The sequence below is a fragment of the Pelophylax lessonae genome (genome assembly GCF_965119305.1).
Source record: "Pelophylax lessonae genome assembly, chromosome: 5".
Lineage (NCBI taxonomy): Eukaryota > Metazoa > Chordata > Amphibia > Anura > Ranidae > Pelophylax > Pelophylax lessonae.
Genome location: NC_138772.1, coordinates 174,069,315 through 174,093,446, shown reverse-complemented (window position 1 = coordinate 174,093,446; position 24,132 = coordinate 174,069,315). Strand labels below are relative to the sequence as shown.

The following is a 24,132-nucleotide window of genomic DNA, read 5'->3' as shown; positions in this document are numbered from 1 at the left end:
CGGCCATCTTTATGTAGAGCAACCATTCTTTTTTTTTTTTTTTTCAGATCCTCAGAGAGTTCCTTGCCATGAGGTGCCATGTCGAACTTCCAATGACCTGTATGAGAAAGTGAGAGCAGCAACACCAAATTTCACACCTGCTCCCCATTCATACCTGAGACCTTGTAACACTAGCGAGTCACATGACACCGGGGAGGGAAAATGGCTAATTGGGCCCAATTTGGACATTTTCACTTAGGGGTGTACTCACTTTTGTTGTCAGCAGTTTAGACATTAATGGCTGTTTGTTGAGTTATTTTGAGGGGACAGCAAATTTACACTGTTATACAAGCTGTACACTCATTACTTTACATTGTAGCAAAGTGTCATTTGTTCAGTGTTGTCACATGAAAAGATATAATAAAATATTTACAAAAATGTGAGGGGTGTACTCACTTTTTGAGATACTGTATATCTGTAGTGTTTACTTATCTCTCTTCAAAAGCCCTAAGCCCAAAGTCCTGTGTCTTTCTGCTGCTCTGTTCCTCTGTTATCAGCATGACAACTTCTGACAAGTTCTCTGACACAGGAGACAAAAGCAGCTGGAAATTTGTGTCAGGTGGGTGCATAGAGATATATTAGAAGAGAGCTGGTCTACTTACTGCACAGCACTGCATGTTTCTTCCTTCCTCTGCCTATGTGGAGGGGGAGGGGTGTTGTGCCTTTCCTCCAATCAGCTGTCACACAGTATATGCCAAGGCTCCACACCCAGTGCTGGAATAGGAAGAAAAAATTCTAACACGATGTTCACTTTCTAAACAGTATGGAAAGCTAAAGACAGCAGCTTTACAAATAAAACTTATGTAGGGAGATTTGTTTCGTCGCTGTGTATCATCTGAGGCTGCTCACTTCACTGGGTATATGTGATACAGTTCCTATGCAATGCACACGTCTCATTAAAGTAGAAGTACAGCCAAAGCTTGTTTTGGCTGCACTTCTCCTGTGGATTACAAGAGTGCTGTTCGTTCTGCACTCCAGTGACCCGTTTGCAGACAGCAGACTAAAGAGCCGGTCCTGGCTTGGGAAAGATCTCAACCATATGGTCTTGATCTGCCCACATGCCTGGAGTGGCCACTGAGAGTCTGAGACGGCCACTCCCGCCCCCTCCACAGCCACAGCCCAGCACTCCAGTGAGGGTGGGAGGGGCAGAGCAGACAGCTGTAACTGACAGTTCCATCATTTGTGTCTCACATTCTCCCCCTTCCAGACAATGCAGCTCATTTTGGGAGAGTTTAAGCAACAGAGGCAGAGATGTCAATCCAGAAAGCAATGGGCAGGACTAGGTTTTGCCAAATGCTGATTGATAAGCTACGTGCATGTAAATCAGCAGAACAATGCAGATAGCTGCACCCCCTGCAACATTTTTTCACCCACTGTAGTACAAGCAAGCACAGCCTACACGAGAGTGGCAACTCTGCTGTAAACCCAGGAGCAGTGCAACATCGTTGCCACACCATCACAGAAAGTTGTACTGGGTGGACATAAGTAGCAGGCTCAAAAGGTATCTTTGGGACTTTGCAGAGGAACTAAGAGATGGACTTATAATGTATATTGATACAATTCATAAAAAAAAAGAAAAAGAAAAAAACTTTGTTAAATCAATATTTCAAGAATATAACTCCAATACATTAAAACCCTCTGCAGGTTATTGTTTTCCATACATACAAATGTTGAATGTTTACAAGAGTATACCACTGTTCTACATCAACTGAGATAGTTATAGACACTGTCTCAGTGGCCATGAGCAGGGTTGTTGATAAGGCAGTACAACTGGTCCTGTTGTACTGGGCCCAGGTCTCATCAGCTAAACAGGGGGGCACAGTTCAGCTTTATTGTTCATTTCTGTCTAAATAAATAAATGTATTTTAATAGACCACACCCCCACTCCTACTGGCTTACCAGGGTTTAACTACCTCCCACCCGGGCCATTGTAAATATACGGCCGGGTGGGAGTCTCCTCCTTCTGATCGGACGTTCCGGAACGTCCTTCAGAAGGAGAGAGATTGCGCCGCCGCGGGCACGCGCAGCGGCGCGATCTCGATGTGCCTGTGTACCTCGGACACAGAGCAACATCATTCGGCAGGAGGGCCCTGTGATTGGCCCTCCTGATCACATGACGGCTGTGTCCAATCACAGCCGTCATGTAATGTAAATAGAGCCGTTGTAACGGCTTCGATCTCTTCTCCTCCTGACAGATCCTGTCAGTGAGGAGAAGAGAAGAGGATCGGTGCTGCTGCTGGGGTGATCAGTGAGTATTTCTAATTACTCACTGATCACAGGGGGGGTCTGTGCTGGTAATCAGAACATTGATTACCAGTGCAGCCCTGGGGGGGGGAGGGGTGCCACTAAGCCACCAGGGATGCCCACCCATGACCACCAGGGATGCCCACCATGGCCACCAGGGATGGCAAGCAGGGCTCAGAGAGCCCCCCAGTGCCCTCCCTATCAGTGTTGCCCACCAATGCCATCTATCAGTGCTGCCCACCAGTGCCGTTATTGCCATCTATCAGTGCCGCCCACCAGTGCCCATTATTGCCCACCAGTGCTGCCTATCAGTGCCCCCCATCAGTGCCGATCAGTGCCGATCATTGCCACCCAACAGTGCCACCTATCAGTGCCCATCAGTGCCCATCAGTGCCGCCAATCAGTGCCCATCAGTGCTGCCTGTCAGTGCCCATCAGTGCTGCCTATCAGTGCCCACCAATGCTGCATATCAGTGCTATCTATCAGTGCCACATATCAGTGCCCATCAGTGCTGCATATCATTGCCCATCAGTGCTGCATATCAGTGCCACCCCATCAGTGCCACCCCATCAGTGTCTCCTCATCAGTGCTCATCAGTGCAGGAAAAAACATATCTATTTACAAAATTTTATAACCTAAACAAAAAAACTTTTTTTTTTTTTCAAATTTTTCAGTCTTTTTTTATTTGTGCACCAAAAAAGAAAAAACCTGACGGTGATCAAATACCACCAAAAGAAAGCTCTATTTGTGGGGAAAAAATGACACAAATTTGGTTTAGGTACAGTGTTGCATGACCACGCAATTTTCATTCAAATTGCAACAGCACTAAAAGCTGAAAATTGGTCTGGGAAGGAAGGGGGTTTAAGTGCCCTGTATTGAGGTGGTTAAACTACATTCTGGGTCAACAGAGGGGCCTAGGAGGTGAGACTTTTTCTCTTTTTTCATTGGGACATAGGGGGATAAAGTCATTGACACTGTTTTGATGGGCTTCAGGAAGGCTGTATGGGGCCCCGTGATTTCTAACAGCGGTCTTGGCCATGAGGAAAACCGAGAAAAGATGTAAAGTGTTATATTTTACTAATATGACCTTTTAGCCATCTTTTTAAACCACTTAATGGCCACAAGACTTTGTGGGTTCCATTTGTATGACATTCCTTTTTTTCGTCTTCCCTATGCATGTTTAGTAAACGGAATACTGCATTCAAAACTTCTTAAACATTTTGAGTAGAGCATGGAAGGAAAGATAGAACCTCTGTCTGCTTTTTATTGCTGTCTGCACCCTTGTTGGGGAGGGGGCTGTGTCACTTACACATTTTATCCAAAATAATAAACTGTTATGTCTTGGCTAATGTGAACCCACACCTAATCTGGCTCTATTAACATACCGCAAGGGCAGAAAGCGGTGCCCATGTGTTCTGAGCTCTATGTAAATCTGTACAATAGAAGGGAATCATTTGAAATTGCCATTAAATCTACTCACTTTGCAGCTATCAAGCTTACAGGAAGATAATAAACCAAATGAAACTTGTTCCTTTTCATTACAGGTGATTGCTGAAGAGTTATCTGGAAATGATGACTATGTTGAACTTTCCTTCAGTGCCCGAAAATTAGATGACAAGGTAAAATTTTTATTTAAAATATGTAATTAAATAAGTGAATAAGTGCCAGTAAGATATCTTTTTAAAGTTGCTAATTAAGCTTGATGTAGTGGGAGAATTGAAAAAAAAGAACAAACCTTGACATTGACATTGTTGTTTTTTTCTTCCAATAAATAGGAATATATTTATACTGTATATGTGCAGGCTAAAAATAAGAGGAAAAACAACATTATTGCAGAGAACACTGAAAGCCAACCTGTGCCTTCAGTGTGGGGAAATGCAATAGGTTTGCCCTAATTCTATCATAACTGAAGGCCACTGAAGCCGTAAAGTTCAGTTAACGTGACAAAAACTCTATAACTAATTTGCAAACCTAAATAACATTAATATTAACATGATAGGTTTTTTTTTTTAGTAAACTGTTTATTTTTTTTAATTTTTTTTTAATGCACATAAAAGTAATGTTTTTATTATAGCAATTGCAATTAAGATATTCAGTATTAAACTGTGTACACTGCCACCTTTTTTTGATGGAGTGGCATCTGCAAGGTAAAGGCTAACCCTCCAGCATGCATGTGATCAGTACATCATAGTTTATATTGTGATCACATAATCGAGAACCACTCTGATTGGTTCTTGATTGTCAGTGGGAACCTGATTTAGGTTTGGGAGCTAGCAGTAGAGCAAAGTGCAAAGCATGCCTTCTAAAACCCATGCTTTCTGTAGCAACCAATGCAATTCCATCTGCCCCTTTTTAAATGCATATTAGAAAATGAATTGTTTCAGTGGGCCATTATTTTCTAACCTCAATTCACATTATCACATTTTGTAAAATAACACCCATTCTATATAGCCCTGTGTAGAGTGTCTATTAAACTAATAAAAAATAACAGAGCCTTTAAAATATTTGCCTTTCTGCCAGAAATTACCACTGTGCCTTAAAGTATTTGTTACCCCAAAATTTCATATTGAGAAAGTATACTGTTCTCTTTGTATTGCTTCCTTTATGTGAATACCCTGGTGTACCTGCCAGTTGCTCTACGTTCCTATTAAAAACTGGCTGCACTAAGCAGGAGAGCACACCATGGTCAGTTACATAGCTATGCTGGGAAATCAGTGTGCTTTCCTCCAATAATCAGATTTGTCCTGACAGGCTCCCCTGCACAGCCATTCATTGGGAAGCTCAGTGTGCTGCTGCTACTGCTTCTCCTCTACCCAGCTCATATGCAGCTGAGAATAGAGGACACTTGGAAAACAAGGGAAAAAAAGTTATTTATAATGTATTTTTATATTTATACAATGTTTTCCCTTTCATTTCTAGTTTAGACCCCGTTCACATAGGGGCGCCACTACTTGCTGGGGCGACCTGTGAAATTGCGGTGCACAGCGCGCACCGCGACCTCAGCGCGACATGCACGGACTTCATATCATTGAAGTCTATGCAGGTCGCCTCTATATCTATAAGTTATTCGTTTAATTGACCGTTTTTTACAAAATAAATAAACATCACATAGCGTATGCAGTTTCACTGTAACTAACCTTCACTTTTTTTAGTTCTGATATAGGTGAGTTTAGAAAAAAAAGTAGTTTGTGATATGGGGTGATTACACTCAGTGGTGGTGAGCATTTTTATTGAGTTGTGCCAGTCTGAACTGTGGTTTAAGGGCTTCCTGGACTCTCACTGTGTGGTGAAAGCCCATTTTGTTCCACCAAAGTAATATCAGAGCTGACTTGGACAACCTCTGACTTCAACGCACACAGTCCTTGTGAGATTTACAGGGACAGAGGCTCTGCCTCTGGTTACCATGGAAGACATCCCACTTTCATCATTGTTATTAATAAATACATCCACAGTAATACATTTATCAACATTACCATCCATATTCTTTACTTTTGCAGGCTGTCTTAGCCTATTATCCACCTGAGCATGTGAGCTGCTCACTACACCACCCATCATCTTTAAAGCGGTACTCTTGTCCACTAGGGCGGCTCCACAGTTGTTCTGGGAAATCTTGCAGACCATTACTGCTGGAAGGTTTCCTGGACATCTCTAGTACCTGTTTCTGTCACTAGGGAAAATGGCATCTGTACTTTCTTGGTCATCTCTAGTACAACTTTCCCAGCACTGCTGGATTATCACGGGCTTTGACCTGTGCCTCCCAACTACCCATGGTACTAAGCAGCAAGTCTTTTGTTACACCCGTAGCCAATCTCCTCATTGGACTCATTCCCACATTTTTGGGATCAGTCCCATAGCCAATCTCATTCAAAACTGCTTTCAGAGGTGAGCTTTATTCTTTTTTTCCACAAGTACACTGCAACAGGCAAAGCTTTTTGCCTTGCTGCACTTCCACACAAAATGCCAACAGTTCTTGACCCAAAACTCACAGTAAAAGTGAAGACCTGGATTCTACCATCTGCTGTCTGCATCTGAACAACACTTGAGATATGGGAATGATTAAGCTCAGTGGCGGTGAACATTTTTATAAGTTGTGTAACTCCGAACTGTGGTTTATGGGCTTTCTGGACCACTTTTATTGGAAAAGAAAGAGAAAAGTTCAAAGTTGCCCACGCAGGGGATTTTCTCCAGCAAAACAAAAAATACTAAGCCACCTGGCTCTCTTGTGAGCAGCAGTGCTGCTATCGTCTCTGGTCTCCCAGACCACCGGATCTCAAGCTCATTCAGCATTAGTTACAGCACCTTGCTGCATGGGCCCACTCCTGGCTTCTAGATAGATAGCGTTCTCCACTCCACTCTGCAAACCCTGTGTCATTCCTGTAACCATTTCCATAGTGACAGGGCCTCACACTGTCACAAGTTATATGATCTAATTATATTGTTAGACTTTAGGAAGGAAAATGCAAACGCAATTAAAGAATATTTTCACCCTGCAGTGGAAAGTCTGTGCTGGGATTTAGTTTATTTCATACCGGTAATTGTGTTTTACATATGTAGAAAAAGCAGCACTACAGCCCTCTGGCATCACTAAGGGGCATTGCAAGTCTATACTTCGTCCTCTGCCGGTACTAATGTAGCTGTGGCTCGACGCCAAGCCAAGAGGGTTGTAGAAATCTCCTATTATAATTGGATTATGATTATAGTACTCTGCTTGAATCAGACCAAATCTGGAACCACAGAGACAGATAAACCGTAGTGGGATCATTATTCTGTACAAAGGACTGACAGAATCTCACCATGGTACAAATACCCATAGATGATAGCTAGCTATCATCACTAGAGAAGAAAAGAACCTGGCACACATATATGTCAGTAGTATAGACGCTGAACTACAAAGCATTGCTTAGGTCTTAACTGATACAAAGCAATGATGATATCTCAAAATGTTCCCTCGCCGTCATTTGTAACCCTATGCATTGCCTAGTTATTGTCTGAATGTGTCAAAACAATTATTGCCTATGGCATGCCAAGTGCATGGAAGGATTATCTGTCAAATCAAGAGATTTTATTACTCTGCTCTTCTTTTTATGCAGCAACAATAGCGGATCATTACATGATTAAAAATGATAAAAAGAAAGATGTATCTTTTGTGTGAGTACCTAAAATTAATGTGCATGACAAACCAGACATTGTTAGGCTATCACATTTTCAGATCTTGAAACCATACCCACGGAGCAAAGTAAAATTGAATAAAACCGTATATTATAAGAAGGATGACAGTATAATAAACCTAACAAAGATTGAATCTCCTGCTTTTATCAATGCTGACACAATAGAAGTAAAGGGACCAAATGGAATCTGCCAGGCTTCTAAATTTAATAATTTTATATTTCAGGACTTTTTCAGCAAATCTGACCCATTCCTGGAAGCTTTCAGAATGAACGATGATGGTACACAGCAGCTGGTTCACAGAACCGAGGTAAGCGCCTACAGTTATTGTGCATCTGGGAAGGATACATAGTATGGCTCCATGAGTCTTTGTTTGTCAATGTTTTATGACAGTTTTGAAACAAATGTTTGATGTCGGTTATGTTTAATTATTTGCATTGTCAGAAACATAAGGTATAATAAATGAACGCCTTTGTTCTCTCATTTACATCATTTACATAACTTAGCATCTGTTTGTAACTTGTCAAATGTGCAAAGATTTACAATCACTTTTAGTCCTAAAACAAAGCTGAAACTCAGTGTGTGTTGTATTCTTGACACCCCCACATAAGAGGTTCAGTTCATAAAAGCATGACGCATGCAGCGCTTTTATTACCTTGCCCTACTGCTTTTATTTTACAACCATAAATAGGTTTTTTAAATACATTAATAAGCTGAATTTCCCAAACACACACGCATCAATTGTTTTAGATATTTTGACTGTAAAGTCAGTTCACAAAGATTATCTAGCACAAGCAACAAAAAATATAAGCGCTCTATAGGCTGAGAAGAGGAGGGCATATGCAGGAGTAAGTTCTGGTTAAAATGTCCATAAAGCTCAAGCATGGGCTGATTGCTGGACAATGGAGAAATACTGGTGGTAGAAGGATGCAGGCTCTGATGAGAGCTAGAAGGAACTTTGTGGAAATATACAACAAAAGAGAAAGGAGAGCAGCGCCATCAAAGTGCAGTATAAAACATGCGATTAATAACAGACAAATGCAAGCTCACAGGATGGGCATGATAAATCGGCATTTAGAGGGTTCATCAACTCCAGTAGGGGGACGGGCAGCGGAGATCCAGGGAATCTTTGCTGGTTCTGGCCGTGCTGGTGGCTCCCAACACTTCCGGGTACATGGTGTCCCTCGGAGAAGAGCTGCTGACTTCACTTCTGGGTAGAAGGTGGAGTGGGAGGTGCGTGCGTTCAAATTGCCTGAGGAAGAAGCATGCATGCTTCAAACAAGTGCACCTCCCACTCCACCTTCCCGGTAGTGAAGTCAGCGGCTCTTCTCTGTGGGACATCGGGTACCCACGGTGTTGGGAGCCACCTGCACAGCCGGAACCAGCGAAGATTCCCCGGATCCCTGGATCCCTGCTGCCCGTCCTCCCACTCCACCTTCCCGGTAGTGAAGTCAGCGGCTCTTCTCTGTGGGACACCGGGTACCCACGGTGTTGGGAGCCACCTGCACAGCCGGAACCAGCGAAGATTCCCCGGATCCCTGGATCCCTGCTGCCCGTCCTCCCACTGGAGTGGATGAACCCTTTACATGCCGGTTTATCATGCTCATCCTGTGAGTTTGCATTTGTCTGTTGTTATTAACCACTTGCCGACCGCCGCAAGTACATATACTGCGGCGGTCAGCCCCGGCCAGGCAAAGTGACGTACCGGTACGTAACTAGCCTGTCACCGGCTTGTGAGCCAATAGTGGGTGAGCGCGCGCCCCGGCTCGTTCCCTAAGAAGTCAGTGCATGTGACCAGCGGACCCGATGTCCGCCGGTCACTCGCGATCGTTCGCCGGGAAGGGAGAAAGGCAGGCGGCTAATGTAAACAAGCCGCCTGTCATTCTCCCCTATGTAAAAATGGAGATCAGACGGTTCTACTATGTAGGACCGTTGATCTCTGTTTTTACAATAGTAGACATGTCCCATCACAGTTAGAAACACGCCACTAGGACACACTTAACCCCTCCCTCTCCAATACAGTTAACCCCTTCCCTGCCAGTGTCATTTTTACAGTAACAGTGCATATGTATAGCACTGATTACTGCAGTAATGTCACTGGTAACCCCAAAAGTGTCAAAAATGTCAGTCAAGGGTCCGATCTGTCCGCCGCAATGTCGCAGTCCCACAAAAAAATCGCAGATCGCCGCCATTACATTAAAAAAAACACCAAAAATGACAAAAATCTTTCCCTTTGTTAGTAAACGCAATAACTTTTGCACAAACCAATAAAAATAGGCTTTTTGCGATTTTTTTTACCAAACATATGTAGCATAAAACAAATTGGCCGAAAATTTAAAAAAATTTTGATTTTTACTTTTTTTTTTTTGGGGAATTTCATATAAAAAAATGTGAAAAATATTGTTATTTTTGCAAAATTTACGCATTTTTTTTGTTTATAGCGCATGATCAAAAAATCGCACAGGTGATCAAATACCACCAAAAGAAAGCTCTGTTTATAAGAAAAAAAGGACATCAAATTTGTTTAGGTACAGCGTCGCACGACCACGCAATTGTCCATTAAAGTCACGCAGTAAAAAAAATCGCAAAAAACTCCCTGGTCACGAAGGGGGTAAAATCTTCCGGGGCTTAAGTGGTTAAACGCATCTTTTATACTGCACTTAGATGGCGCTGCTCTCCTTTCTCTTTTGTTGCACAAAGATTATCTAATAGGTTATTGCTGCTCAAAGGGACACTAAACGTTATCCCTTTTCTCCAAAAGTAATCCATACACATCAAAGTACACCAGAATAGGAGCACTTGTCCTGACTGAGTGAAAAATAAAAAACAGAATTCCAAAAACATTAAGGATAGCAGCTTACATACATTTCTCCAGGTCAGTAGGTTGCATCGGCAGATGGTATAGATGTACACAGATCACGCCGCCCAGCAGGTGGATTAACACAGCGGAACATTAGGGGCAAGGATGGATGGCTCAATTCCTGGTCCCTGTGGATATTGGATAGCGTGGCAGGGTGACCCCAGACGGGTGGAGGAATGGAGGTATCTGGCGAATGCTGTGGACCCGAAGATGACGCTGCCATTAATCAGAACTGATACTCCACTGGTGTAGGCAACAACTGGTGTCACGGTGTGGTCAACCATGTGGCCTGATGAAAGGGTATGCCCCTGAAATATGTAGTTCCTGGTCCTTGTGAACCAGCTGTTCCCATTCCCATTCTTCTATTTCTTGGGTCCTAGCAGCATTGAAAAATCATTTCCACACCATCAGTGGCTGCCCACACTAGTGGAGTCTTTTGGCAGTTCCGCCAGCTTATTGAGGTCACCACTGCAACTTTGCTTTTGCTAGAGTCTTGCCATGCAATGTTGCTACAAATTCAAAAATTGTCAGCTAGAACTTGTGCTTCAAGTGCTCTGCAAGTGTCAGAGGCGTAACTAGAACCTTCAGGGCCCCGGTGCAAGAAACCATGAAGGGCCCCTCGGACCTCTGGCCAGGGTCCTTCCCTTCAAGCCTGGGGCTCTTCCCACTGATCCTTGGGCCCTTTACTCTTGTTGCGGGGCCCTTTATTATGGACCCTTTCACAAGTTCTGCAGTGGGCCCCCTTCCTGCCATCTTGGGGCCTCCCAATGGTGGTGGAATGCCAGGGCCCGGTTGCAAGTGTGACCTTTATGATCCTGGAAGTTCACCCACTGGTGTCAGTAGTTTTTTTTATTGGTATTTTAATTGTATTATTTTTTATCATTTTATTTTATTTTTTTACAATGCCACTGACTATGACTCTGTCCATTCAGAAAAGGAAGGAGCTGGTAAATTACATATTTACCGACCCCTTCCTGGTTCTCTATTGTGACACATCCCCTGCAGCAGCCAGCAGGAGAGGGGAGGGAGCACAGTGGGGGGGGGGAGTAGGCAGCACAGTGCGGGGGGGACCAGGGGAGCACACAGGGGCCCAGAGACAGCAGAACACAAGTGAACTGGATAGGAGCAGTGGCAGGGGCAGCACACAGAGTAACCAATCTCCTCCATTTTCCTCCTGCAGTTACAGGAGGAAAACGGAGGACAGTGATTTCTCTACATGCTGCCCCCGCCGCCCCTCCTATCCAGGTGTACAGGGGAGCCACACAGGCCCCCTGGAGCATGGGGCCCGGTTGCAATTGCAACCCCTGCAACCCCTGTAGTTACGCCCCTGGCAAGTGTACAACCTGCCAGTGAAAATTTACAGCAAGTTAACAAGACTTACAATTCAACAACAATTTCACACATTTGTGGAAAGTTATCCTTGCTATCTGGGTACCGGTGCATCACTTCCGATCAGCAGCAGCATCATCTCCAGGACCCCGGCGGCTGACGGATACCTCCACTTCTCTATCTGTCGGGGGGTCACCCTGCCTCGCTACCCAATATCCACAGGGACAGGGAATTGAGCCATCCATCCTTGCCCCTGATGTTCCACTGTGTTTATCCATCTGTTGGGCAACATGATCTGTGTACATCTATGTCATCTGCCAATGCCACCTACCGACCTGGAGACATTTATGTGAGCTGCTTTCCTTTATGTTTTTGGAATAAACTGACATATTTTTGACACCCTGTTTTTTTTTTTGTTTTTTTTTTCACTCAGTCAGGACAAGCGCTCCTATTCTGGTGTTCTTTAATATTCTATCTCACAATAGTCCTGTGAGTGTTTTCTGGAGCTGCTTCCACTGAGGTGTTTAGAAACTTTATTTACTGCGTTGCCCTCTTGGGAGTCTGCTGAGTGCCTGGTTTCTGTGTGTTTTTTTTTTTTTTTTTTAATCAGGAACAATTTTATTGAGATGCCAACAACAATACATTTATAACAGATGCATACATTCCTAATGTTACAAAAATACTATTCATTATACAAAGTTACAAACATATAGCTCCTATCGCCTCTGCAGTTCTTCCCAGGTAACATTATAAATGCCATTATTGGCACAGCAATCTATCCAGTACCAAGTCCACAGAGGCCAGGCGCAGTTGTAGCCAACCATCTACCCCACACATTCTCAAATTTGTAAGGGGAGCCCCTATGTTGATATATCAGTTTTTCAATGCGCAATGTATTACCCAACTGTTCAAGCCACATCTCATGCGTGGGAAGTTCAGATGCAGTCCAGTTTACTAACAAAAGTCTACATGCCTGAAACAAGGTTCTCGCTGCCGCCTCCCCAAGACATCTGTCCTTGGTGACGGTATTAAGCATGCCCAACAAGCATTGTCTAGGATCCAAAGGGACCACTACACCTAAAGCAGTGTTTACTGTGGTCACAACCTTGGACCAATATCAGTGCAATTTGGGGCATCTCCACAACAAATGGATAAGGGTACCAGTCTCCCCCCCCTGCATTTACCACGTAATGCATCTGGCCTCACGCCCATCAGATGTAATTTAAGCAGAGTATAATGAACTCTGAGAAGGATATATAGTTAGGAGACTCTCTGTGAGGCATTCAATGAGCAAGTCACGACAGCCTCCAATGCCCCCTCCCATTGTTCCCCCGGATATTTCTCCCACATCTCTTGCCTATTTTTCAAGGGTATTACTAGGAAATTTCTCGAAGTACATACCCAAAAGAAGTGCATAGCAGCCAGAAATAAATCCTTTAGTTATAGCCATGTGTTTCATAAGGGAAAATACAAGAGTTGGGGAGAGCTCAATACCCTCCAGTGCTGTCAGGGCTCTTATAGCATGCTGTAAGTGAAGATAAGGGAATTTCATATTTAGTGAAATATTAAATTTAGCCTGCAATTGAGCAAACAAAAATTTCCCGCCTTCAAAAATATGATAGAGGTATTTCAACCCCACAGCCCTCCACTGGGCCGCGCATTGTAATTTTCAAAGTTCAGGGTAGGAATAATTATTCCATATTGGGCTATATTTAGTGAACCCAGACACACCTTGTAACTGCTTGGTTTTATCCCATATTTTTTGGACCTGGCAAATAATTGTGCCTCTAGGCCCTCCGCCAAAGACTTCACACCACTATATTGAAGCATAACGCATAATGATGAGGCCATCAGTCCATCCGCCAGTCCCCCCACCAGATGCTGTAACTGTAAAGCTATATAATACAGCCAGGGGTCCAGGAGGGTGAGCCCTCCCCCCTCCTTAGGCTTCTGAAGTTGTTCCAGCCTTATCCTAGCAGTGCTTCCCTTCCAAACTAGATCCCAAAAATGTAATTTATTATCCAAAAAGTCCGCAGTGGAATCGACACCGGGGAATTATTAAGACAAAAAAGTAATTGAGGCATGAGAATCTTTTTAACCAGACTAACACGTCCAGCAACAGATAGCCATAACTTCCTCCATATCTTAGCCCAATCTTTGAGTTTTACCAGTGACGGTAGTACATTAAGTCTACAAAAATCCAACAGGGCTGGAAAAATCACCAGCCCCAGGTACTTAAATGAGGCCACTACCAGAACCAGACAAAAACTACTCACCAACGGATCCACCACCCCATCTAGGGGCATCAGAGCAGATTTCGTCCAATTGATAGTAAGCCCAGAGTACCTCACAAATTCGGTAACAGTCGCCATTGTTTCCCTGAGCGAGGAATCAGAGTCCCCCATAAGCAGAAGCATATCATCCGCATATAGTAGGATCTTTTCCTGTAAAGAACCGTACTTAAACCCCACAATATTATTTCAAATACACACCGCCAATGGCTCGATTGCCAGAGCAAATAACAATGGGGATAAGGGACAACCTGTCTAGTTCCCCTCTCCAATTGGAACCCAGCAGATTGCCTTCCGCCTTCCCTAATAGATGCACGAGTGGCATTATACAGTAACCTTATCCAGGAAATAATCCCGGGGCCAAACCCAAATCCCTGCAGGACGGCCCACAGATATTCCCACTCCACACTGTCAAATGCCTTGTTGGCATCTAACGACAGTAATACCCTCCATCCCCCATTGTCAGTTGGAGTCTGCATATCAACATATAACCTCCTCAAGTTCACTGTAGTAGATTTATTGGGCATAAACCCCGCCTGGTCCTCATGTATTATGGAGCTCACCACTTTATTCAATCGTCTGGCGATAACTTTTGCCAGAAGTTTGACGTCAGTCTGCAAAAGTGAGATGGGGCAGTATGAATTTGGTTCAGTCACCAGTTTATCTGGCTTAAGTATCAATACTATGCTGGCTTTAGTCATGTATTCGGGCAACCTCTGTCTAACCCTTGCCTCATTGAATACCTCTAACATTTTGAACAACAATATTTCTGAGTAGTTTTGATATACCTCCATCGGTAACCCGTCATCCCCCGGGGGCCTTGGATTTGGGAAACAGACCTACCGCCTCCCACAGTTCTTCCAATGAAAGTGGGGCTTCCAATTGCGACCTTTGAATATCCGTAAGCTGAGGGAGGGTAACATTTCGTAGATAAGTAAGTAATTCTTCGGAAGAATAAGTCACTCGAGATGCATACAGATCTGTATAAAATCTAACCAATTCCTGCATAATCCCCTCCTGGGAATTAACCATTTTACCATTCTGAAGTGTCAATGCTCCAATAGCTGGAACCAAAGGGTGCACATTAACAATTTTTGGTAAGAGCCGGCTGGTCTGCTCCCCCTCCTCATAGAATATTACCCTAGAAAAAATTGTTTCCTCTCCGCCTTTAAATTAATTTCCTTAGTCAATACATCTTGAGCTGCAAGCCAGGTTGCCCTAGTGGCGTCCCCAGGGTCAGCCACATACTCCTCCTCCAACTCCCATACCCGCTGTGTCAACTCCTCCTCCAACTCCCTCGTGCAGGATTTAATTTGATTCATAACAGAAATAAAAATACCTCTAAGAGAGTATTTAAAGGCATCCCATCTAATCAATGCATCCTCACAGGAGGCATTATCTTAAAAAAAAAATTTCAATTTGGAAAGAGATGGATGCACTAGATGGTATTCGCCATGGGACCTTCAATAAATTGATGGGAGCTCTGGCCATTACACCCATCACCACCGGAGAGTGATCAGAGACCCCTCTCTGCGCATATTCCACGCCAAAGCAGACCCAGAGCCCAGACACAGATCTATGCACGAGAGAAAGACGTGTTTTAGAAAAACATGAACATTGTTTAATATTAGGACATTTTGTGTGGTTTTTAATCCATGCACATCCACGTTTAAAGCAGTAATAAACCCAAAATCAAAAATGTATTATATTGCAGTTTACCAATCATTGGATGTGGTGGCTGCAACAGTTTTCTTTCCTTTGGCTTTTCCCTTCAGTTTTGACCTGGTAATCTGACTAGTTACACACCTACTGTGTAGTAAGACACAACTCTGGAGGGATGCGCAAAGGAGGTACAGCAGACTGCAGCATTGTCAGTCTGGGAGGGGGGGTAGTGGTAAACGTGTTAGCAGATTTAGATATACAGACAAATTGAAGCCAAACTCCTGCTCACACCTAATAATAATTTACAGCAAACAGTTTTGTTTCCTTTTGGAATATTGGCTTTGCATTAATAAATATAAGCTGATCATTTTAATCACCCCTACCAGTGTTAAATGGTTTGTCTCGTTCATGTAAACTGATACATTCTGCTTGCGAGCTTGAACCTCTGAAACACAACAGACTTGCTGGATGGATTACCAGATGAAAAGAGACTTAAAAAGATAACTAATACAGTCATCACATCCAAGAATTGGAAGGCTGCCAAAAGAATAAGTTGCTTTTGGGTTTAATACTGCTTTAATGTTCCGGTAATCTTTTTTTTACAAAATTGATTCTTACTGTGTTTTTCTCAAAATGTATAAAGCCTGCCAAAGGGATCCAAGTGATCCCAAAAGCGTACGTCTTTAAAAATGTTAGCTAATAAAGGGTATCACCTAAAGCCCATTTTTTGCAACAGATAAATGCCAATTTCATGCACAAAATGCTCATTCTGTGAGACCACCACTAGTCCTGCATTGTACATGACATAGGAGTGTTCCAGTGCTGGAGAAAGGGAGGACTGGAGCACCAGCTGTAAATGTTTCTATGCTGATTTATCCCCTGAAAAAAAGAGAATTCTGTTCCTCCTATGCTGGGGGATAAACAGATTAAATTTTTTTAGTACATTTAATTTTTTCTGCTTTAAATTAAATCATTTTTATTTCATTTTGGCTTCCTGGTTTTGGGAGATTTGCTATAAATTCGTAGACAGATCACATCAGATGAGTGTTGCAGCTTAACAAAGCATACATTACAGTGGATTAGGAAAGTCTGGGTTTGGCATCCCATATTATTTTGGGATAGATGTATTGCAATTACAGTGATATTGGAATTTTAAACAACACCAGAAGTATGCAGAAAAGAGAACAGCTAAACAGCTTCTCTTTACTTATGTATAGAAATAATTAGGGATGCACCGATCCGATATTCGGATCGGATATCGGCACCGATATGGCCATTTTAGATGGATCGGGGGATCAGTAACATTGACCGATCCACTGGCCGATCCGGTTTTTGCTTGGTAAAGGCTCAGCCATCCCTTACTAGGTGCAGTAGTAGTATGGGATGGGAGCCGCTACTTCCTGTATAGGCCTGGTTCACAGGCGGAGTGATATCAGATGCACTGTGAATGGAGGTGCCGTACACATGAAGCAGCGGCTTTGCTCTGTACTGCAGCCGCTTGCTTTATGTGTAGCTCCGGATCGGTTCCGGTGTCGGTATCATCACAATGCCAGATATCGGTATCGGGTCCAAAAAAGTCGGATCGGTGCATCCCTAGAAATACTTGTAGCATGTTCTAAAATGGCAGTTGTGACAAACCATTTATCACTGTCAGGGGTGCTTTCAATGATCAGTTTTTATTTATTTATGCAAAACCTTTATCCCAAAAGAAAAAAAAACTGTTGCTGTAACTGCAGTGTGAGCTGAAGTTTGGCTTCAATCTGTTAATGAATCTAAATCTGGTAGTACATCTAACACTTCCTCCCCCCAGACTGACAATTCTGCTGTCTGCTGTGCCCCCTGTTCTCATTCATCCAGAGTGGGGGCACTCTAATACAGGAGGTGTGTTACTGGCCAGATCACCAGGTGAAAAGTGAGGGGAAAAGCCTAAAAAAAAAACAAAAAACGAATGCAGCCACCACATCTAAGGATTGGTAAGCTACAATATGTTACATTTTTGGTTTTGGGTTTAGTACAACTTTAACCACTTGCCTACAGTGCACTTTCACCCCCTTCCTGCCCAGACCGATTTTCAGCTTTCAGCGCTCTCACACTTTGACTGAGAATTACTCAGTCATGCAACTCTGTACCCATACAAAAATTGTGTCCTTTTTTTTCACACAAATAGAGCTTTCTTTTGATGGTATTTCATCAATACTGGGTTTTTTATTTTTTGTGCTATAAATAAAAAAAGACTGAAAATATCGTGAAAAAACGAATTTTTCTTTGTTTCTGTCGTAAAATTTTGCAAATTAGTCATTTTTCTTCACAAATTTTGGCCAAAATGTATACTGCTACTTATCTTTGGTAAAAATAACCCAAGTAAGTGTATATTATTTGGTCTTTGTGAAAGTTATAGAGTCCACAAGCTATGGTGCGAATCATTGAAAATTGATCACACTTGATCACACCTGATGTACTGAAGGCCTATCTCATTTCTTGAGACACTAAAAAGTCAGGAAAGTACAAATACCCCCCAAATGACCCCTTTTTGGAAATAAGACATTCCAAGGTATTTAATAAGGGGCATGGTGAGTTTTTTGAAGTTGTAATTTTTTCCCACAATGCTTTGCAAAATGAAGATTTCTTTTTTTTTTTTTTTACAAATTGCCGTATTAACAGGTTATTTCTCTCACACAGCACATGTATACTTGCAACTACACCCCAAAACACATTCTACTACTCCTCCTGAGTATGGCGATACCACATGTGTGAGACTTTTTCACAGCCTGGCCACATACAGAGGCCTAACATCCAAGTAGCAGCGTCCGGCATTCTAGGAGCACAAATTACACATATAATTTCCTGACAACCTATCGCACTTTTGAAGGCCCTGGAGCACCAGGACAATGGAAACCCCCATAAAATGACCCCATTTTGGAAAGCAAACAGCCCAACGTATAATTCTTGAGGCATAATGAGTCTTTTGAATATGTCATTTTTTTCCACAAGTTTTTGGAAAATGTGGAAAGAAAATGAAAACACATTTTTTTTACACAAAGCTGTCCATTTAAGCAATATTTCTAACACATAGCATGTACATAGCAAAAATTGCACCCCAAAATACATTCTGCCATTCCTCCTGAGTATGGCGATACCACATGTGTAACACTTTTTCACAGCCTGGCCACATACATAGGCCTAACATCCAAGTAGCGCTTTACACAAAGTTGTCCATTTATCCACTTTAAGACTGGGCCTATTTTTGACACTTGGTGTTTACAAGCTAAAATCATTTTTTTTGCTAGAAAACTACTTGGAACCCCCAAACATTATATATTTTTTTTAAGCAGAGACCCTAGAGAATAAAATGGAGATCGTTGCAATATTTTTTATCACACCATATTTGCGCAGCAGTCTTCCAAATGCGATTTTTTTGAAAAAAATTCACTTTTTTGAACTAAAAAAATAAGAAAACAGTAAATTTAGCCCAATTTTTTCCATAATGTGAAAGATAATGTTACGCCGAGTAATTAGATACCCAACATGTCATGCTTTAAAATTGCGCATGCTCACAGAATGACGCCAAACATTGGTACTTAAAAATCCCCATAGGCAACATTTAAAACATTTCTAGAGTTACAGAGGAGGTCTAGGGCTCAAATTATTGCTCTCGCTCTAACGATCGCGGCGATACCTCACATGTATGGTTTGAACACCGTTTACATATGTGGGCGGGACTTGTGTATGCGTTTGCTTCTGCGCGCGAGCTAACGGGGACAGGGCGCTTTAATTTTGATTTTGATTTTTTTTTCCTATTTATTTTATTTATTATTTTTTTATTTTTACACAGTTTAAAAAAAAAATGCCCTCACTCGACTTCCTGTCTCTGAGGATCCGGGACCGGATAGTTTTCCCCGCTGCCGGCGCACTCGGTAAGCTGGGAAAACGTCTGGGACGCAGCAGGAGGGGGGTGCAACTCTTCCCCTGCACCGTAAGGGTAATTCCGTGGCGAATCCGCCACTGGGACCACCCTTATCTGAAAGCCGACCGCCCGCCGTTTCAAAAAATACCGGGGTTATGGGGGCTATCTGCTGCCATAACCCCAGTATTTAGCTTTTAATGGCCGATGCATATAGTCGTTAGGTGGTCAGTAAGTAATTGCATGTATATGGCAAACAGGTGACGATGACTGATGGGGTGACAGGTGACGATGACTGATGGGGTGACAGGTGACAATGACTGATGGGGTGACAGGTGACGATGACTGATGGGGTGACAGGTGAGGATGATTGATGAGGTGACAGGTGATGATGATTGATGAGGTGACAGGTGACGATGATTGATGAGGTGACAAGTGACGATGATTGATGGGGTGACAGATGACAATCACTGACGGAGTGACATGTGACGATGATTGATGGGGTGACAAGTGATGATCACTGATGGGGTGTCAAGTGACGATGATTGATAGGGTGACAGATGACGATGACTGATGGGGTGACAGGTGACGATGACTGATGGGTTGACAGGTGACGGTGATTGATGGGGTGACAGGTGACGGGCGATGGTCACTGATGGGTGACAGGTGACGGGCGATGGTGCACGGCGGTACTGATGGCAGTCTCTGGTGACAGGTGCACTTTAGGCTACGTTCACATGTGAGCGTAGCGATCGCGGGCAGAATCACTGCGATTCTGCCCGCGATCCAGAAATCATTGCAAATCGCGGGGCGCCTGTGCGTTGCCTGTGATTTGCAATAGCACCCCAAACGCTGTGCGATGTTGCTGCGATTTCCGCCTGCCGAATCGCTGTAACATCGTGCAAACAACGCATGACGCCCCAAAGAAACTCTTGTACCTTTTTTGGCCGTCATGCGATGTTTGTGCGCGATGTTACTGCGATTCGGCAGGCGGAAATGGCGACAACATCGCACAGCGTTTGGGGTGCTATTGCAAATCACGGGCAACGCACAGGCAGGCGCCCCGCAATTTGCAATGATTAATTTCACCGCGATTCTGCCCGCGATCGCTGCGCTCACATGTGAACGTTATGGGTGTCAATTTCTGGGCACTGATGAGGTGACTGTTGGGTGACAGGTGACATTGGGGGGGGCTGAGGACTGTGTGGGGACATTTATTTTTGTGATTTTACTTTGTTACAGGTACACAGAGCAGTAACTCACTATTTCTAGCTCTTCTCCCCTCATACTGGAAGCTGTATGAGGGGAGAAGAGCTAGTAACAGTCAGTTACTGCTCTGTGTTTACATTTTGTGATCGGCTGTGAATGGATTCACAGCTGATCACATAGTAAACAGTCACTGTCAGTGACTGTTTACTACTGCCGGTGACAGCTGTGCGCTCCCGATCGCGCATGCCCGGTCATCTCCCGGGCGCCTCCATTGTGATCGGCTGTGTCATTGGAACACAGCCGATCACGTGGGAAACAGCCACGCCCATTGGCTGTTTCCCCCCTGCCGGTGACGAGGGGTGTCCCGGGGACACCCCGACACCGGCAGTGCAGGGCGGCGCGCACACGATCGCGCGCCTGCCCTGCTTAAAGTGCCGCCGTCATATGACGGCGGCCCAGGATAATGGTCCCTCCGCTCCACCGTCATATGACGGCGGGCGGGCGGCAAGCGGTTAAAGAAAGCTGTACAAAGTAAGAAAGTAGTAAGTAAGTGCTTAACATTTCACTGAAGTTCTACTTTAAGTAACAGAAAGGTCATACACTAGTTTTGGGGTAACCAGCCTCTGAGATTTCCTGGTATAGTTTAAAGCAGGTCAGAATGGTTTGAACATTATAGTCAGCCAACCAGTCAGTCAATCAAATATTACACCTGCATAACAACTACTAGTACCATTCACAAATATCTATACTCCACGCATGTACAAAACATATTTCTACTCCACACATGTACAAAATATATTTTTATTCCACACTTGTTCAGAATTTATCTATACTCCACACATGCCCAAAATATGTCTAAAAATATATCTATACTTTACACTTGTTCAAAATATGTCCCAAATATATCAATACTCCACACATGTCCAAAATATAATTATACTCCATACTTGTCCAAAATACATCTGTACTCCACACATGTCCAAAATATGTCCAAAATATATCTATACTCCACACTTGTCCAAAACATATCTAAAGTACACCCCTCACATATGTAAATATTTTATTATATCTTGTCATGTGACAACACTGAAGAAATGACACTTTGCTACAATGTAAAGTAGTGAGTGTACAGCTTGTATAAAAGTGTAAATTTGCTGTCCCTTCAAAATAACTCAACACACAGCCATTAATGTCTAATCCGCTGGCAACAAAAGTGAGTACACCCCCTAAGTGAACATGTCCAAATTGGGCCTAATTAGCCTTTTTCCCTCCCCAGTGTCATGTGACTCATTAGTGTTAGTGTAGGTCTCAGGTGTGTATGGAGATCAGGTGTGTTAAATTTGGTGTTATCGCTCTTACTCTCTCATACTGGTCACTGAAAGTTCAACATGGCACCTCATGGCAAAGAACTCTCTGAGGATCTGAAAAAAAAAATTGTTGTTCTACATAAAGATGGCCTAGGCTATAAGAAGATTGCCAAGACCCTGAAACTGAGCTTGAGGTTGTGGGGGGGGGGGGGGGGGGGTTAGCCTGTCAGTGCTCAGACCATACGCTGCACACTGCATCAAATTGGTCTGCATGGCTGTCATCCCAGAAGGAAACCTCTTCTAAAGATGATGCACAAGAAAGCCCTCAAGGACATGGATTACTGGAACCATGTCCTGTGGTCTGATGAGACCAAGATAAACTTATTTGGTTCAGATGGTGTCAAGCGTGTGTGGCGGCAACCAGGTGAGGAGTACATTGTAGCAAACTGTAATTTCTTCAGTGTTGTCACATGAAAAGATATAATAAAATATTTACAAAAATGTGAGGGGTGCACTCTCTTTTGTGAGATACTGTATACTCCACACATGTCCAAAATATATCTGTATCCCACACTTGTCAAAAAAATGTCCAAAATATGTCTATAGTCCAAAATATGTCCAAAATATATCTATACTCCACACATGTCCAAAATACACTATATCACCAAAAGTATTGGGACACCTGCCTTTACACGCACATGAATTTTAATTTTCAATATTGCGTTGGCCCTCCCTTTGCAGCTATAACAGCTTAAACTCTTCTGGGAAGGCTGTCCACAAGGTTTAGGAGTGTGTCTATGGGAATATTTGACTATTCTTCCAGAAGCCCATTTGTGAGATCAGGCATTGATGTGGACGAGAAGGCCTGGCTCGCAGTCTTATGTATTTACACATGTTGATCATATCCCCTTCGTGGCTCTCTTGCCAAAACAGATATACTCTGCTTTGCTTGCTGTTACAGCTGATTAGAGCTAACTCATGCTTATAAGCCTGTCTATGGATCTAGCAGTTTGCAACATTGGAGCCCACTATAATATCCACTTGAATATTTCTGCATTGGCACTGCACATTGCTCTAATTAATGGAGCCTACATTGGAGTTCATCACATCATTTACGATAAACTTGACATTGCATGTTGCTCCAACCAATGCTCTATATTCAGCTACACAGGTAATAAACTTTTATGGCATGGTAGTATTATCACCTACATCATATCTGCAGTACACACATATGCAGATATCACTTACGGTGTCTGCATTTCATGATACAGCTTTTGTTGATTGCAACTTCTGGATTCAAGCCCATACATTCTACCTGCTTTCTTGCTTTTTATGCTTTAGATTCCTACTATAGGACAGCATTGCCCTTTATTATATCTTATATCCATGGATCTGATCGCAGTTTGCACAGGTTCTCATCTTCTTTTAAGATGTATGCACGTGGTATGCAACAATTGAGCATGCTTCATGGGCCAAGGTTGGATCAGTTTTTCTTTTTTTTTAATATATGCGTGACAGTGGTGTTGATGGGGACATCGGCTACATGACAACGTTGTCATTCATCTTTAATTACAGGGAAAAGGTGATGGTTTCTCTTTTTGTACATTTTTTGTAAAATTCATTGATGTTTTCAAAATTGATGATTCATATATTTGAATAAAGTTTTTACATTTTATACTATATCTGAAGCTCTGTGATCCCTATAGGTGCTTGTATTTCCATTGTGGTTCAGTCATAGGATCATCCCACACAGGGGAAAGAGCGTATAAGTCCCACAACATTACTTTATGTTTTGTGAGCATATTCCCCCTTTAAAGCTCCTTACCTATTATGTATAGTTTTTTTAACTTTGGCTGTGAACCACTTAGCTTTTAATTTTAGCCTTTTAAACATATTGCCCATAAGAATATACTTTGCAATGTGTTCACATACAGCCGTTTTGAAGAATTCCCATTTCTGTTCTGTATTCACCGATGCCAAAATTTCCTTCCAGTCTAAATCTTGGAGAGCAGCCCTCAGCCTTGGAAAACTTGCTCTCCTAAAGTTGAGTTTTTATTCTTCTAGTATGTGCTTGTTGTTTACAGCTAATAATAAATGAAATAATTTTATGGTCACTGCTACTTA

The 24,132-nt window shown here is 42.9% G+C and overlaps 1 protein-coding gene across 1 annotated transcript in view; it reads left to right on the top strand.

Moving 5' to 3' along the window:
• Positions 1–24,132, top strand: part of CPNE4 (copine 4) — a 609,887-nt gene that overhangs the window by 398,415 nt on the left and 187,340 nt on the right. The window contains exons 5-6 of the mRNA XM_082258376.1: positions 3,828–3,902; positions 7,676–7,759. Coding sequence (XP_082114502.1) covers positions 3,828–3,902; positions 7,676–7,759 — 159 coding nt within the window. The remainder of the gene's footprint in view (positions 1–3,827; positions 3,903–7,675; positions 7,760–24,132) is intronic.